The sequence below is a fragment of the Polyodon spathula genome, chromosome 5, assembly GCF_017654505.1.
Source record: "Polyodon spathula isolate WHYD16114869_AA chromosome 5, ASM1765450v1, whole genome shotgun sequence".
Taxonomy (NCBI): Eukaryota; Metazoa; Chordata; class Actinopteri; order Acipenseriformes; family Polyodontidae; genus Polyodon; species Polyodon spathula.
In genome coordinates, this window is record NC_054538.1 from 4,100,439 (window position 1) to 4,118,384 (window position 17,946).

Genomic DNA, 17,946 nt, shown 5'->3' on the forward strand with positions numbered 1-17,946 from the left:
ATATGGTCCTTTGCAAGGTGCTGGTAGTATACCAGAAAATACCACAGTTTTGGTTTTCTCTTTTAATTTCCTTCCTAGCTCTCTGAATTTGTTTTGCAGGGATTTTGGTCTGTCTCTTCCAATGTTGTTTGTACCGATGTGGACGACTACTACCGGGTCGTCTCCTGTTCGTTCTAGGAGCCTGTCCACGTTCTCAGTGATGTGCTTGACCGAGGCTCCTGGAAGGCAGCACACTGTTGTAGTAAGGGGGTCCAAACTGCGAATTGAACTTGCTGTGTTTCTCAATATGGAGTCCCCAACAATCATGACCTCCCTTCTTTTTGCTGTCTGGTCACCACTGTCAATGGGATCCTGGATGTTGTTCCTTTCATTCTCTTGTTGTTGGTTCTGCTCATCAAAATTCTGAAGTGACTCAAATCTGTTGGTTGTTTCGATTTCTGGTGGTTGTGTTTGACGAAGTTTCTTTTTTTCCCTGCTTCTGCCTACCTGAACCCAGCTGTTCTGACCTTCTATCTCCCTGGTGGCTTTCAGTCTGTTAGGGGTGATGCAGACTTCCATGAATTGTGGGTGTGCTAGTTCCTCAAGATCCTGTTGCTGTCTCACTTCTTCCAGCTTCATTTCTAGCATACTTACTAGTTTATGCAAATCCTGGATCGCGCAGCACTTTACGCACACTTGGTTTAGCTCCGCTGGGTTTTCTCGGATTTCCCACATCAAGCAGGTGTCACAGATTACTGGCTTGAAGACCATGTTGAGGTTTTTTTGAAGTTTAGTTTCTTCTGCAGCCGTCAACCTGCTTTCAAACTGCTTCTAAACTGCTCTGTACTTTTCCACGCCTGTACTTCTCCCACTCGCTGTCGCTGGGAAGACTGCCTCGTTTAACTGCGTTGTTCTGCTGTGCTGTTGGCTCCTCCCCTCGCCCGTGTCTCAGAACGGCGGTGAATTTTAATCAGCTGCTCCGAGTTTCAGCTTGTTTGTTTTCAGAAAAACACACACGGCTGTTTGACTTTGAGCTGCTGCTGCAAAAAGTAGAAGTCAATGGCATCTGCTTTTTAGCATGTAACATATGCAAACTGAAGATGTTAAATTACCACACTTACTGAACAGTGTCCTCGCACTTGAGATTGCTTTCTGATGCTCACATAAACATGCCCTAATAAGACCTCATACACACCAGTAAAACAGTTTTGAACCACGAAATGGTTTCAGTATGATGTACATAAAACTAAATTCACATGTACCTTGAGACTCTTTAGATAATCAGAGAGCATGCTGGGGTGGAATCGGTTCTCCGCTGGGACCAGGTCATCGTATTTTGGCCCCAGCATCATTTTCATAGGCAAAACTGTTCCTGAGAAAACAAAAAGAAGAACAAGATTCGGAGCCAGCGAATGTACACTGCCCACACCACCATGGTGTTTAACTGCAGTGCTGCAGGCTGTTCAGGGTCCTGATTTAATTTACTCTTTCAACACTCACACTAGTCAAGCACAACAGAAAGAAAGCAACACTGATGTACAGGTAAGTAAGCTGGGCTGAGCTAAGTGGGAGATGGAGGGGGGTGATGCTGGGACGCCATAATCACTGTTGAGCCCTCTTGAGGTGTCGTGGACTAGTCAACGAAACACAGAGGATGGAAGGTATCCACTTGAAGACCCCAGAGATGTACCCTACTTAGCTCAATCCAGACAGTTGTCATGCTGATGTGCTGGGGAGACCGCACTCGGTTGATCCCCGGAGCCAGCATCGCAGCCGTTGTGTGTGCTGATGTGCTGGGGAGGCAAAATGAGGTGATCCCTGGAGCCAGCATTACACTTCAGCAATCAACACCAGACAGAAGGATATCTACATCATCAGATGGAAAACAACGCAAATGACTGGAGATGAAGATGGATCACACTAGTTTACTGCAAAGCTACGTCTTAGTTGGTGATTATCTTGGCGAAAGCAGAGTTCAAATCCACATGAAGTTCAACATCTACTCTCAAGTAATGGAAATCTGCATTGATTTTGGAGAATCACATTCTTTTGAACAAGCTCTGCACATACTTAGCAATGCTGCATAATTTGGAGCAGTGCGAATTGTTCTGACATTCTGTTGCTGGATTTGACTGAATAAAATCTGGTAAGACAAATAATAACTATCGAATATGAAAAGTTTTATTGGATTATAGATAAACCATTCCAGGCCTGGGTGCAGTACATATTCCCAATAGCTTTGATATTGTTTTTATTCACAGAACATACTAGGGAATTACTTTATTTGTTCAACTTTTTAACCAGGATCGTTCGCCTATAGAAACATCGCTGTGTATCCAGTTCATGCCCCCTCCTGCAACAGTACTGGTGCTCCAATTGAAATTAGCAGTGTGGTGAGGGAAGAGAAAAGCAGCATTGCTGCATGAAGGAGACACTGTGATCCGGAGTACACCGATCCCCAGCGTATATTGTGATCCAGAGTACACTGTGATCCAGAGTACACTGCGATCCCCAGAGTACACTGCGATCCAGAGTACACTGTGATCCCCGGAGCACACTGCGATCCAGAGTACACTGTGATCCGGAGCACACTGCGATCCGGAGCACACTGCGATCCAGAGTACACTAATCCCCAGAGTACACTGCGATCCCCAGAGTACACTGCGATCCCCAGAGTACACAGGTAATCTGGAGTACACTGTGATCCGGAGTACATTGTGAGTGACCAATGTTGAGAAATACATTGTCCAGTAGATTTATGACCTATGATGTGCGGTTAAATATATAACGCTGTGATACAAACACACATGACACAGCAAAGGTAATGTAAACTATTTCTTGTGAGTATGTCAAGAACTGAATTAAACATATCTGAGTAATGGCAATGAGAAGAGTAACACAATAAAAAAGTAAACGCACAAAAAAAAATTAAAAGCAACTTCTTTAATGCTAAAAACAGCAGTGGTGGGTTTCCAAGAATTGGCACATACTGTACTGAGAGAAAACGGGCTGTATATTTTAAATGACATACACAAGGAAAGTTTACATGGTGAATTGTTAGTGCACCCTGTCAATGTATCATCATACTGTCACTGGGACACTGCAGCTCAGTATGGACAGTGTCTGCTGTTAGTTCACCAGCTGCTCAGAAAATTGTTCATACACAGCATCCTTTGATATAGTAACAGAACACTGCAACTGTGTGTCCAGCACTTGCTGAATGTTCCTTGATGCAAACGTCATGCAAATATTTAATTATACTATTTTATGCTGATATTTTGACTTGAGTCATGGTGAGAACGTGTAACTGCATTTTGTTACAGAACATCGTTCTTGTATACTTCTCTCCAAGTCCCCTATCAAAAATGTTTTGTTAAAAGAAAATGACAGGGAACGAGAGGTTTCAAGGTTAGTCATACAAGAAATATAATGGCAAACTAAACACAGAACTACACGGAGATGAACCTGCACACAGGCACGTGTACAGCATGCTGTAAACGGGGACTGTTGATCCAATGCAACTTTTACAGTTTCTTTGTTGTGGAAAATGATAGCTTCGTTACAGTTTTACCAGTTTCTGCCAAATGCATCTCCTGCTCGTTTGATCAATGCGTGCCGTCCGATTCGCTCATTGTCAGACAGAACATGCGCATTTTTACACGATAGCAATAGCAGAAGCACTCTCCAGGTTTACAAGCTGTAGGCATCAGGTAGCACGAATGCGATTTTCAGTGTCAAAATACAAAACAATATTGCCACCGGTTACAAATTATTTAACCTCAACCAAGTACCGTAATGAGACACAGCTGAGTAAGCTGAGGAAAAGCTGGACAACTGCCCGGTTATTTACAGTATTATTAGTATAAAAAGAGTCATTACACCTATTGGTGTGTACTCAGAAGAAAAGCTTCAACTTACTAACTATTGACGTTGCCAGCTTTAAACAAATGAAATAAACATGGAGTGCCAAATACACAACCATTAAATAAAATATATTAAACGTAATGTTGGTTGCTTGTGTTTTGACACGTGATATGTCTACATACGCCGCCTGTGAAATGGAGTGCTGTGCAGCTTTTGATAGAATCGACATTTTATGGCATGGCAGCCCTGTTTGACAACTACAAAAAATAAAGTTAAACTAGCACATCTCTAATTGTTGGGTTACGGAGTTATTCAATTAGTGATGTTCGACTCACCTGCCACAGATTCGGGAAGCGTTCCATTATCCAAAATAAAACGCCGCAAACCTCACAGCAAAGACTGCGTTGTCAGTCCCGCATTGGGAATGTTTTCCAATGGAGAACTGCTCTCCAAGCACAGGCTCTTTTATTCCATTAATCCGCGTCTCCGGAGCCTGTACCTGATTGTTGATATCAGAGTGGGGTAAATCAAATCCGACTTCCCACAGAGTCTGCTGTGAAAGTTTAATATGCGCCATTGCCACAACAAACGCAGTGACCACAAACACAACGCTAGCTGGCGCAGGCAGGCAAGTGCTTGAGGCGACGCCACACGAGAGTGCAGGCTCTCGGGTATGTGGAGTGGTGCGTTTATAATAATAGTAACCTTAAAGAAACACACACAGAGGTATGTATAAGAACGATCAACAGTGTGAAAAAATAAGCTTGTGGTTCGGTTAAGAATTGAAATACTTCTTAATAGGATAAACCCCACAGAAAATAATGTGAGACCGTTAATACTGTAGCGATCCAGGGTCTGTGCTATAAATAGTCAGCTGTGTTACCGCACTGTCATGTTGTTGTACTGGGGGGGGTACATGTGCTTACCTGTACTATCTGTGTGCAAGAGGAGTGCCTCGTGTGTGTGTGTGTGTGTGCGGGCTCTCCAATTGGTTGGTTGGTAATTGGGGGTTTCCCTAGGTTAAAGGCAGGGTTGGCGCCAAATCAGGGCTCGATATAAGGGAACGCGGGAGCTGGGAGAGGGGAGAATGTTCGAAGGGTGTGTGTGAGAAGATGTTACGCTGTCCTTGAGTTTGCTTTATGTTGGTTAATGTTCAATAAAACCGGCTATTGAAGAACTGCAAGAGCTGTCTGCCTCTCTCATTTTATCCTAGAACCCTAAAATGAATAAATAAACCCCCCTTTCGGCACAACAGCTTCAGTACTGGCGCGCTTGCACCTCAGACTCCTGGGTGCTCACCAAAACTGCTATGCGCTTCAGTTCCGCTTGTGACTTCCTCCCTTTCAAGGCATCATGAATACTTTTGTGACAGACCCTCTACAAGCCTCACTACTTCAGAAAGCAGTGGCTGCTTTGCTGTGCAAGCGAGCCATTCGTCCAGTAGACCCCATCTCCCACGGAGAGGGGTACTACTCTGGTACTCAAAAAAGCCGACGACTTTCGCCCCATCTTAGACCTGAGGCTCCTCAATGGGTTCTTAAAAGAAAGGAGGGTCCAAATGCTGACACACCGTCACATCCTCCAGTTCATTCAGCCAGGCAGTTGGTTCACCGCCGTGGACTTACGAGACGCGTAGTTTCACATTCCCATTTGTCTAGAGCACAAAAAGTATCTCTGCTTCTCTTTTCAAGCAAGAATGTATGATTTTGCTGTGCTATTTGGCCTCTCCCTAGCTCCACGTACGATTTCAAAGTACGTGGACGCTATCCTGGCTCCCCTGCGGCTGCAGGGGATCAGAGTAATAAACTATCTCAACGACTTGTTGATCTGTTCCCAGTCACTAGAGGGAGCACTGGCCCACGCGGCTGTTGTAACAGCAAGTCTGATCAGGCTGGTTCACCATAAACGATGCAAAGAGTCAGCTTACACCAGTGCAGTGCACCACGTACTTGGGGCTCTGGCTGGACTCCACTATGATGCGCACATACCTGTCATACGACAGAGTTGCAGCTATCCAGGGTTGCCTCTCCCTCTTTTGACAAGGATCGCAGGTCACCCTCAGATTGTACCAGATTGGGTCAGATGGCCGCAGCTATATCGACCGTTCAGCTGGGTCTGCTTCGCGTGCGCCCGCTACAAGCGTGGCGCAATGCGTTCCATCTCGGTGCCAAATGAGACAGACACCCTCAGCTGACTGTGTCTTACGTATGCTCGGCAGCCCTACACTGGTGGAGGACTACCTCTCACCTACACAAAGGTGTGCAAATGGGAGTAGTGCTGAACCACCAAGTAGTGACGACAGACACTTCCAACTTGGGTTGGGTAGCAGTCTGGGAAGGCAGAGGAGTATGCAGAACCTTGCCTCACCACTGGACATCCCTGCACATAAACATGCTGAAGTTGCAAGCGGTATCCCTTGCTCTCGAAACCATGACCCCATTTCTTGCCCTATGCCAGTCATCTTGCTGCTTCTATAATAACTACTTGATGCTGGAAGGTCACCTTCAGCCTTGAAGGTGTATTTAGCGGCTCTCTCTGCGTGCCATGCCCCCGTAGATTCTATGTCTCCGGCCATCACCCGCTTTGGTCGCTTTAGTCGTCCTCATGGGTTCGATGGAAAAATAGAAAGAGCTTCCTTTGGGTGACAGTTTTATTCCCTCAGTGGGAGATACCGAGTGCACTTGAGCAAAAAGCTTTAAAAGCAGCCCTGCAAGCCTACTCCCAATGCAGTATTGCTACAGTACACTGCTCAAAGCCCCTCTGTACAAAGGGCTGGCACACCGGGGCATTGCAGTCTTATGGTCCCTTGTTCTGAAGAGCTGTTATGCTCACTTTTTTTAACCTCAGAGGGTAGCATGTACACAGCAGTAGGATTACTACAGAAAAGAACAATGGGACTACTATAGGTCAGGTAAATCTTTGATTCGGTGTAAAATCATTTCTTTTTGTTATTTGTTTTGTGGCAACCAAGAGACTTGAATAAGAAAACACCATTACCTGTACGTTTCTGGTTTTGAAAGCGATAACAGTTTTTACTTTAATGCTTTCTTACACATATATGCTTTCTGATATATACAGTACTAATGTTATATATCAGACGTGCATGACACATTATTTGCATGTTCTGGGAAATTCCTGAAATTACTTTTGGTTCTTCAGTACATTTAAACATGCTGTGACTCATTTGTAATATCATATACATTGCAGCACCTCCCACAAACTACAGCAGTTAAAGCTAGATTACTCACCGTAACCCTCGTCACCCCTTTTTCTAACTCCAAATAAACTCCAGCTAATTTTCCAAAACTAAGCTTAGGTTAAAAAAATATTCATTGAATTTCACTTTTGCAATATCTACATTGCCTCTTGGGTAAATTTGCATCTTTAAACTTTTACAATTTTTTTGTTTTTTTTTTTTTTTTTTTTTTTTTTTTTTTTTTTTTTTTTTTTTACATTAACAAGGGTATTTCTCTTTTTATAGAATAGTGCTGAAGACACTTTGCATATTTCCCCCTGAATGAATCTGTTGTCCAGATTTGAGGAATTTAAGAGTAGTAGCTGTTCTTTTCTTAATCCCTAAACAATCATGTTTATGGTGCTAGAGGATGACACAAGCCAAAATGAACCATGAAGTGTTTTTTTTGTCTTGGTTCAACCACTATTAACATGATCAACCCTGATTTAGTCACCATTTACCAAAACGTTGACAACGGCACCACAGCCAATGTTAATCTCTTACACATTTGTATTGTCAGACCATGGAGTTTTAGAACCAAGTCTGCCTCATTTGAAACTGAAATGGTACACTTCTGCCTTCAGAGCCACTTCTAATCAGAACACATGCTGTGTGGATTTTCCCAGAAGGCATGTGACGATTTATTGACAAGCTTTCTCTTGCCTGGTTGGACAGGTCCTGAAAAACTGCTAGGCAACTGCTGTTGTGTCTGTGTTGCTGGGGAGGGTACCACCATGTGACTTTGCATCTCACTCTGCCATTGGTTACTGTTATAAAGGCAGGGGATAGATTACACACAACTGAGGAAATGAAACTGGTTATGTCATCACTGCTTTGTGCAATACAGGTTTTGTTAAAATGTAGCTTCGTGGTTGGAAAGAACAACCAAATAAAACTACCTTCTAAAACAACCAGGGGACACAGAGGGGGAAGTACGTTGTTATTACAATAAGACAGATTATTTACCTATACGCATTTATTTTGTGATGTTTAAGATTTCATGCGGCCACAGAAGACTCCCAGTAACTCCCCAGTAGCCCGTCCTAATTGTCTTTCATCCTACTTTTTACCAGTATTTGTTTGTGGCATGCAGGGACCAGATAGTGTGGCTTTAAAGCCACTGATTAGATCATTAAAACAGCATACAGACAGCAAAGTAGCAAGATAGGACAATTTATATGCTTAAAGCTGTTTGGGAAATGTCTGACGTCCTGTGATGAAAATGCAATTTTTACAAGTATTTTGATGTTCCCATAACACCAAGTTTTATTGTACAGTAGAGTGTAGGCCCTACTAAATAAATGTACTGTTGTATATCAACAGCATACAGTAAAGTATTGTTTAGTATTTGAATGTTTAAGTATTGTATGTTTAGTTTGTTGTAGGCCTAGATAGTAATGCACTGAAATAAATAACAATGTACTGTAATAAGGAGTAAATGGCGCCGTTTGTTGAATTTAACCACAGTACAAGAAGTGGATGTATTAGGTTTTTTATTTATTTTTTTTATAAATGGTAGCAATGAATATTTGTTTTGCCAGGTTATTAGTGAACTGAAAATGTCAACCTGTCCCTTTCAAGGGATATGAAGCAGTTTCTTCATATTCATGAAGTCCACGGTGCTGATCAGCAAGGGTTACAATCTGCTTCTGGCCCTGAAAATGTGTTCCAGCACTATCCCATCATTAAATGCACTGCACCACTGGCATATTTCAAGATAAAACGTTGTGTGGATTTTTTGGTTTTCTCTTGAGATTGTATTTGGATGAGATAAAGGGAAGCTTGTGGAAATGTACTGATAAGGACACACTCGGGTATGATATATTGTCAATGTCTTGTAATCTTCTCTACCAATGTCTGTTTTTTACAGTCTTTTTGTAGCAATATATCTTATTAGCAGGGTGTGTGTGTGTGTGTGTGTGTGTGTGTGTGTGTGAAATGCATGTGGGGCTGTTTATCATAGAAAAGTAGAAGTAACCAAGAGGGAAGGCATACCAAGCTGCACTGGACAACAGATAAAATGAAAGACTCATTGAACAGTGATGGAAGCACAGGTTAGGTATAAAAAGGCTTACAGAGCTCTTTTGTCAGACCACAGGAAGAAGAGGAGACAGACACACTCTGTGTCGCTGAAACTGGCAATTCTGTGCTTTAATACCTTTTTCACATTGCTTGATGTTACTGAACTTTAATAAAGCATTAGAATTAAACTGACTGATTGTTGTATTGAACAAAGTAAGACTCACACCAGTGAGACACTTAACAGCTATTCCCTCCTCTTATTCACATAGCGGTGGATGTATCATGTACGACTTGAACTGTGTCTCTGTTTCAGGGCTCTGTTCAATCAAACTGTCAGACTATAGACGCACAAGCCAAAAACATCATAGCAGGAAATTGTATAGAGGCAGCCATTGTATTGTATCGTTTGACTCCGCCCACACAACCTTGTGTACTGTATATATATATATATATATATATATATATATATATATATATATATATATATATATATATATAGACACACACACACACACACACACAATGACAATGCATTTTCTATGCACAGGAAACATTTTACTTTGACATTTGAATGATTTATATTAGGAAGATGACTAATGTAAATAGCTTTACTGGGAACAAGCCCACCTTTCATGCTATTTATCCACTTCCTCCACTCATTTATCTGCAGTAGCTGGCGTTTCAAACACTTGACAATCCTGTCCCCACCTACCCAAGACTTGTGTCTTTAAACACTATTGAAAGCTTGGGCGTTGTTTCAAAGGACTGTCTAAATTAGCATACAGGCATCATTGAAACTTAACATCAGCCTAATACATGTATAGCAAACTGATTATGAATTCATGCTAGTATAATCACAACCATATATATATATTGGTAGATCAATGAACTGTGTATTCCCAAAGATCTCCCATATGAAATAAGTATACATATAAGAACTGAAACTATTTACATTATTCATTCCATTTTGTAATCCCTCTAAGTAATTATCTTACTCAGTTTACTGTACATTACATCATTTCACTATTGCCAAAGGCATTACACTACAAAGTTATCGAGCCATCTCCAAAGTTTCCCTTATCCTCTTGTCACTTCCTAGACTGGGCTAACTTCGGAAACTCCCTCCCCTCCCACCTCCTCCGAACGGGTAAGTTTGTCTCATGACGTAGTTCAATGGGAGGCGGTGCATGGTCTACAGGCGCAGACGTGATTGGCTCACCGATTGTACACAGAAACGTTGCAGTTCGTTTTGACCTGCAGTTGAGTTATTTGTAAGGGAGCGGGGCTGTGGAGAAGAGAAGCGAGTGCTGAGAACTGCTGGCCTTTTAGGGCGGGTTAAAATTATAACAAATAAGACAGGACAATGACGGTGGTGAGCGAGAAGTAATGTGTATAACAAGCTGCAGTTCAAACTCGACTGCTAAAACAGTAACCTATCGTGTTTATTTAAAACCATAGTTTGTGGGAATTTGCCAGAAATCTCGTAAATAAGTACAAAAACATTTAACTGCGAAAAAAAGCCCAGTTTTTTTTTTCTTTTTTTAATTATTTCACGTTTCTCTGTGTGGGCGTGTTTTTTTTCCGCTTTTGTTTACAATCAGGAAGTGGCTAGTCTTACGCCGCCATTTTCACTTGCTTTAAGACTGCGCCATCTCGGAAGAAGGGGCTCTCGGCGAAAGCTGGTTCGGTGCAGCGGGGATTAATACGGCACACAGCCCGGAGTCCAGAGCAGGGTCTGCAGAGAGATCGGGGCGACACACAGTGTAGTCGGGCAGATTGCTGTTTATACATGAGGACTCTCTGCCGTAAAGGCATTGCATTTCGAGTTCAGAAGGAAAGTTTTATATAGTCAGCTAGCCGATGTGTCCTCTTTCGCCGCCCTTGTGCGATTTCCAGACCATGATCGGGGAAACACTAGCTCACCACGTCGAGTCGAAACTCGACCATACCGAGAACAGCAAGCCGCCGTCTTACCATCATTATGCAGGGGCCACCAATATCAACAAAAGACAGTCTCTGTTGAAGAAAGGTGGGAGGAAAGCCCGCTCGACACCAGCGGCTTTACAAAGCAGGCACCATCATCACCCCCATCGTAACCAGAAACATCCAAGTTTGGCGAGGAGCAACCCGTCGCGCTTCAGTGATATCAACAACAACCTGGGGACAGGCGGAAAGCCAGCCACAGACTGTACGAGCAACACGGGCCGGACTCCTGCATCTGCTGCGGTAACACTGCACCACCCGAAACAGGGGGCGAAGAAAGAGGTACTGCAGTGAACGAGTGTGTGTGTGTGTGCAATATAGTCTTCATAGGTTAACATTACCTGGTATGTTTCTCATTTGTAATATTGTTCTGTGTCCAAAAAACAACCATGCAATGAAGCCTGCATGCCAGTTTGTAATGATGATAATGACGTGTGGGTGTAGTGTAAGCGGAATGTGATAGAAACACCTGGAGACAGCGGCTGGAATCTCCTTTGTTTGAAACATCAACCCGCGTTCAGTTTTTAAATTATAGAGATATACTAAAAGTACCAGTTCATACCTAACAATAGGCAGCTTCACATTTTAGACAAGACACTAAAACAAAGGATTCACTTGGGACGATGGGGCGGTAGCGAGGCCAGACGTCTCTTCTTTGTCTAGGCAGCGTTTCCCCGGGGTGTTGTAAAGAATTGTTTAATTCTCTGCTTTGTGAAGCATTAGCAACACCAGCACAAGCCTGCAGTACATTTAACCACGGCGTGCGTTTTTAATTGTAAATAATGTCTTACAGTGCAAGGGAATGGTCTAGCTGCTCAATTAGACGAGGCAGAAGACACTACACTTAATTTAATGTCTTACAGTGTCCCTTGAGGTACCTCTCCATTTAAACTAGAAAGCAACGACTCTTGCTTTTAGGCTTGTCCATCTTAGTTTTATAATACACTTGTTTGTACAACTTTTTATATTTATAATATATATAATATATATATAGATATATATATATATATGGTGTACTGGAACACATCTGTGTTTTTGGGGCGGGGCCGGGTACGGAGGCGTGGAACAGAGCAGGTGGGTTTGTTTTGGCATAGGAAAATATGACGCAAATTGCCAGACGTCACGAGTAAAAATAGTCTTCCACTTGGCAACAGTGGTAGAGAAGCGGAGCCCAATCGCTGCAGTGGGGGGTGAGGGGTGGGGGGTGGGTTGGGTGCTTCAGTGGTGAACGTGCTGTGCAAGCTGGCAGTAATGAAGGAATGTACCGAGCTGCTAGTGTTTACATAACACAGCAATGCCCACTTTCCGTGGACAGTCGACTTGAGTACGCGCGAATTGGCATGAATTCTCCCATGGCGTTAACATGTTTTTCTGAATCATCATGCCACCGATTTCACCCAGACATACTTGCGAGTTGAATGTCAAGACGTGAATTCGCTGCAGACGGTAGTATAGTCAAATTATCAACGATTTATAAGCTGAGGCCATCCTAGACATTCTTTCACGTTTGTTTCACGCAGTGCATACACATACATTGCTTTATATCCCTACATAATCATATAATATATATAGATATAGATATATATAGAGAGAGAGAGAAACTGTGCTGAAAGTGAATTTGACTTGACCCAGGTCAAACCTGCAGTCCATCCCATATATCTCATGAAACCCCAGGTGATAATTCAGAGGTACGTCTTTCTGACGCACAACACTAACCAATAGTGTACGGTTTTGTTGATTTTGGTAGTGCTTAGGGCATTGAAGTATTTAAACTTTTTTTTTTTTTTTTACCCGCATGCTTTGCAGCCCACGCATAGCATTATTAATTTGATTTAAAAGTATGTTATGTTTATTATGAGGTGGACCATGATGTCAGGTCAAAATAGGGAGACTGTAACCAAAAATGGAGGTGCCACAGGCATAGTCCCAAATTTGACTGTTGCATTTGTCTGAAAAACAAATTGTTACTTCATTTAAAAAAAAAAAAAAAAAAAAAACACTTAACATTTTTTATGCCGAATGTAAGTTAGGTGAACGGTGCAATCAAAAATACTACCAGTGTAAACGCAGATATGTAAAAGGTTGGATAAATTAATCTTTTTTTTAAATACCATTCTACACAGCTGTGACAATTACTATATTCACACAGTTATTGTTTTGAGATTCAGCTTTTATTAGGGAGCTCCCCTAAATCCCTTGTTTAGAAAGATACAGGGTATTGATGTTTGAGAGGGTAGCTGTCTGCCGCATGGGTGAGTGCATTCGCTGCTGAGTGGCAGGCAGGAGATCGAGGTTCAGCTGAACAGGATTTATTTACATATCAACACACTGAACAGCTCACGTGACACTACCAGCAATGGCAGCGCATGGATCACATATAATGCAGTGTACGAAAACTCTGGTGGGATCTACAGTCTCTGAGCTGATGTTCTCAGTTCAATAATAAAGCACCGTTGCTGAAGAGCTTGATCATTTGAATATTTTAGGACAGATGCGTAGCAGACAATTATATTAATATATGTATATGTTTTGCGATTGATTACTTGGATAATCTTACATCGATTTGAAAATTGCACCCCCAGTCCTTCCCATAGGGGCTGAACTCCGTCATGTTTTGATCGCCCACCCTACTTGGAGACCTGGGGGTGAACTATATAGTCAATTACAATAGAATGGTTTTATGTCTCCTCCGAAGGTCAGAGCACAAGGTGGTTAAGTGACTTGCCCAGGATCACATAGGTGAACGGGGTTGAACCTGGAACTTCCTGGTAACAAGCCCCTTTCTTTAACCACTGGAACACCAAGCCTCCTTCCTACCAGACCCAAACTTCTATTCTGTTCTTTGCTTTGTTTATTTTTCGTTTGGTAAATTCATACAGTGTGTTTTTGTTTCGGAAATAATTGTGCTAATGACAAAAGCTCCCTATTTAACAAGCCATTACTGTATAGGCTACTCTGCTGCTGCCCTCCTGTTAAACCCAGTGTTTGTCTCCTTTTTCTTCCTAGGTTTTAAAATCAAAACCGGTAAGAACAGAGAAGACCCCTTATCCTGGCGGGCAGCCCATTCACAGCCTGAATAAATATGAGCACCCAGTCCAGTCTGTGAACACCACCAAACAGAAGATTAAGCACAGCACGCCTGTCAAGGTTTCTCCAATAAAAAGAAATGAAAACAGCTATCGGCCAAGCCCCGCCTCCTTGGACTTGTACCATAGAGAGGGGATTAAAATACCTCTCAACCCTGCCGATTATTTTAAGAGCGTTAAAGTTCCTGAAGCTGAATTGATTTCTGAAGAGGACCACAAAGATGGCAAGAAGAACTACGCTGGTGCTAAGTTTAGTGAGCCTCCATCTCCCAGTGTCCTTCCCAAGCCACCGAGCCATTGGGTAGGAGACAACACCCAGGAGCATTCGAACCCGAGCAGAGCGCTCATGACAGTGCACCTAAAGACTCTACTCAAGCTCCACGCATTGCCATGAATTGAGATTCAGAAATCTGAAAAGAAAAAAGGAGAAAGAGTAAGCCACCCTAGTGCAATTCAGCACATTTTAAAGAGTTTTGGAGTTGGAAGTTGTTGCAACAGAAGGTCCTGAAGTTTGGACTGTATTGAATTTTACATTTGCGTGGAACAGCAGCCTTGTACAGTTTAGTGGATTTTTAATGAACTTCTGTAAATGTAAATATTGTAAACCATGTAATATTGTGTATATTTTTCATGTTCTTTTAACAAAAGTAAATTATAGTTTTGTTACTGAAACCTGTATGTACTGTATTATGTACCAACAATCGGTGCACTTTCTGAATTGTTTTATTTTGTCTATAAAAATGAGACAGTAAAATCTGTTGGGGCACAAATAAAGCAAGAAACAATTTGTGTTCTCTTACTAATTTGCACAAGACTGATAACCAAACAGATGCTTAAGCAACTGGATTGGAGCAAAACAACCTGTGGATTCTTTAAGCCAACTCGTAATGCACTACTGAGAAAACCAATAACTTGAGGCTCAATCTCAGAAGTCCAGGAACTGGAATTGAAATGTGAACATCTCATCATGAATCAAGCTTTGTGACCTCAGATGAAGAGAACTGCCTCCTGGTTTTACTAATCCTGCTTTCTTCACTCAATACCACCAGCACTGACCTTCTGCTTAACAAGAACGTTTAGTTTTCAAGGTTATTTTAATATCTTGCCCTTTATCCCCTATAACATCTATAGTGACATCCAAGAATAATACAGTTAAAAAGCCCCATACAAAAAGGTGTCAGTTGGACTTTTGTTATGTCATTGGAAAATGTTCATTTTAAAAAAAAATGTTTGATTTGTGTTAATCCTATTTTTGAGTTCTTGGATCTTTTTAATAGAACACAGATGGAAAATGATACACAGCACTAAAATCAAGACATTTTGTTGCAACTCTTCTTTTAAATTCCAAAAAAAAAATATATATTGCTAATCTCCCATTTCTTTACAATTGGCTACATAACAGAACAAATAAAACCTATTTGGCCTCCCCCAAACATTGTGTGTTTCTTTTTGTTTGTTTAATTCATGTATTTCAGGGGAGTGGTTAAAGGATCCAGTTATGAGACATGAAGTCATAAACCCCGTCAGCCTCAGAACTCCAGAATCCATTATAAATCCTGGTACACTACCATACAGTTCAGCCTGGAGAATATGATAACAAAAATGGAAGACAACTTTGAAAAGGATGGCATTACGGTGGCAGCTATGTGATGGCTTGCTGCTCGTGCGGCAATGTCTATTAACCATGTTAACAGCATGCATTATTAATGAATCGGACAGACATCACCCAAATAAATCTTACCTTGTTAGCATTGCAACATTCCTTCAAGTCCCTATCATTTAGCAGCTAATGTTTTCTTTAGGGATTTATTTTACGTTTGACCTCATAAAGTTCCTTGCGTTCACAGTATCTGCTGCTGCTGCTGGGAAGCTGTTGCCTATAACACAGAAGAGATGTACGTCAGCAACGCGCCTCACCCAGCAGGGCTCTAAACACACAAGTAACTGATACTCTCAGAAACATGCTACCGCATGTCCCTGCCAAGCCTGACATACGTAAGTGACAAACAGACACACTGTCCACTAACAGCTCCTTGCAGGGATCAGTTTCACTCAGTAAGAAAGTACACAGTCATGCATGGAGGCTCTGTTGCTGTTGTTTTGTTATGCAATGTTTAACTTGCGGGGAAAATCCCTTTGTGGTGTAAAAGTAGAATTAATTATGCTTCAGTCAGTATCCTAACATTATAAAAAAAATAGCAATTCTGTTGTTTAAATGTTTTCAATTATGCTTTCAATGTAACTGATTCCCAAATGGGTTTTGTGTTTATGTTTGTGATTCATGCGTATTGTTTAGTCATCTAGTATTCTTCAGCCAGTCACATTTTAAAGATCATTGAAATACCACTAGCACTGTATAATGACACAGAATGTATGCATAAATATAATAAGTTCAAGGTGTTGCCTTGTATTTATATTTTGCCATTTTCATGTATAGTAATTCTCTGCAGTGGTGTCTGAAAAACAGTGACAGTTAAAATTATTCTCTTTCAAGTTAGCTTTCATGCCCATAATCACATATTATTATTATTTCATTTGGAATTCACCTCTAGGTTTTATTCCTGTTTTCTCCCAAATTTGGAATGCATAATCTGCTGTTTCCCCTGTACTGGCCTAAGGACTGAAGCTGGACAGACGTTCTTCAATCCCATTGACATCCAATCGCTTGTAGTGGACAGTAGGGGTCGCTGTTGCACAGTGAAGCAAATTAATCCTAGATGATTTTCCATTCCTTTGAGGGAATGCAAATGCACAACCAAGATTCGTACTCACATATATTAAAACGTAGGACTGTTTAACTGTCTGAATAATTCTGGTGGCACTGTGTCAGTGCATTGTCACAGTAATCAATGTGAGATACCAACAATATAGTAAATTAAAAGTTATTCGAATATTTAAAAGTTTAGTTATTGGGTTGCTTTTGTTTTGTTTTTACTGTTCATGCGTTTAAACATTTACAGCCCCAATCAAGGTAATACAGATTATATTTATTAGCAAAGTAAATTGAAATTGTAATTTTAGGTATGTAATATGTGATGTTCTGTACTATACATGCAGGTCTGGTGAGGCAGTGGCAGATACTTTGTGTGCCCCTCCTGTACTCTGCAGCTTCAGCATTATTATATCTGTGGTCTGAAATCATTTATTTTCATTGTCGTTGTCTTTATCATCCCTTGACATCCAATCTTGACAACCTAACACTGGTTGCTGTGTTGCGGTTTGCTGATCAGGTTTAGTAGAAGTCAATTCTCCAGGGCTGTGGAGCCTAACAGCCAGGGACTATATTGAGTGAAATATTTTGTTATTTAAATATCACATGTGCAGTTTTCAGAGAAGCACATAGCAGGCACTTATCTTCATAGCTCTTCATTTGCATGCCTTACTTTCATGACTTCATGCACTTGTACTTCCCAGATCATTTGATACCAGATACTTTTAAAAAATGGGAAAAATTTCCTGTTGCATGCTTGTTTCAAAACTGCACACGTGACAAATATTGGTGCATTCAACGTCTGATATATGAAATGCTCATAGAAATGTTACCTTTAACCCTTAACACCATCCTCTTTCCCACATATGAGATTATTCACCCCCAAATTGCACGGTTACTTCCACAAGGAATGATATTAAAGGTTTGTTTAGGCTATAAGTATCATCCACCGGGACTTTACAGTTGCTAATAAAAATCTGTTGAGTATACAAATACTACATTTGTCAAGGTGTCAGTTTTAGCCATTATACCACATGCTTTTGTTAAAAAAGAATGTTCTTTTTTTG

The 17,946-nt window shown here is 41.4% G+C and overlaps 1 protein-coding gene and 1 long non-coding RNA gene across 3 annotated transcripts in view; one reads left to right on the top strand and one right to left on the bottom strand.

Annotated features, from left to right (window-relative positions):
• The window catches only part of LOC121315443, a 121,275-nt gene extending 116,792 nt beyond the window's left edge, over window positions 1–4,483 (bottom strand). Inside the window, exons 1-2 of one of the 2 annotated variants that reach the window (XR_005950267.1) lie at window positions 4,179–4,483; window positions 1,242–1,351 (exon numbers count right to left, since the gene is read on the bottom strand). This is a non-coding gene — a long non-coding RNA (uncharacterized LOC121315443). The remainder of the gene's footprint in view (window positions 1–1,241; window positions 1,352–4,178) is intronic. The other variant, XR_005950268.1, reaches the window with a different exon arrangement.
• A 5,877-nt stretch (window positions 4,484–10,360) lies between these two features.
• On the top strand, window positions 10,361–15,602 carry LOC121315444 (proline-rich nuclear receptor coactivator 1-like). Its single transcript, XM_041249546.1, has 2 exons — window positions 10,361–11,365; window positions 14,090–15,602. Exons 1-2 carry the CDS (start codon window positions 10,961–10,963, stop codon window positions 14,561–14,563), a joined length of 879 nt encoding a protein of 292 aa, XP_041105480.1. The 5' UTR covers window positions 10,361–10,960; the 3' UTR covers window positions 14,564–15,602.
• The last annotated feature ends 2,344 nt before the right edge of the window (window positions 15,603–17,946 follow it).

Excerpts from the sequence above, each read along its gene's own strand:
- LOC121315444 (XM_041249546.1), top strand. The coding sequence starts at position 10,961 with ATGTGTCCTCTTTCGCCGCCCTTGTGCGATTTCCAGACCATGATCGGG. Across the intron at positions 11,366-14,089 it reads AACAGGGGGCGAAGAAAGAG|GTTTTAAAATCAAAACCGGT; the intron begins GTACTGCAGTGA and ends TTTTCTTCCTAG.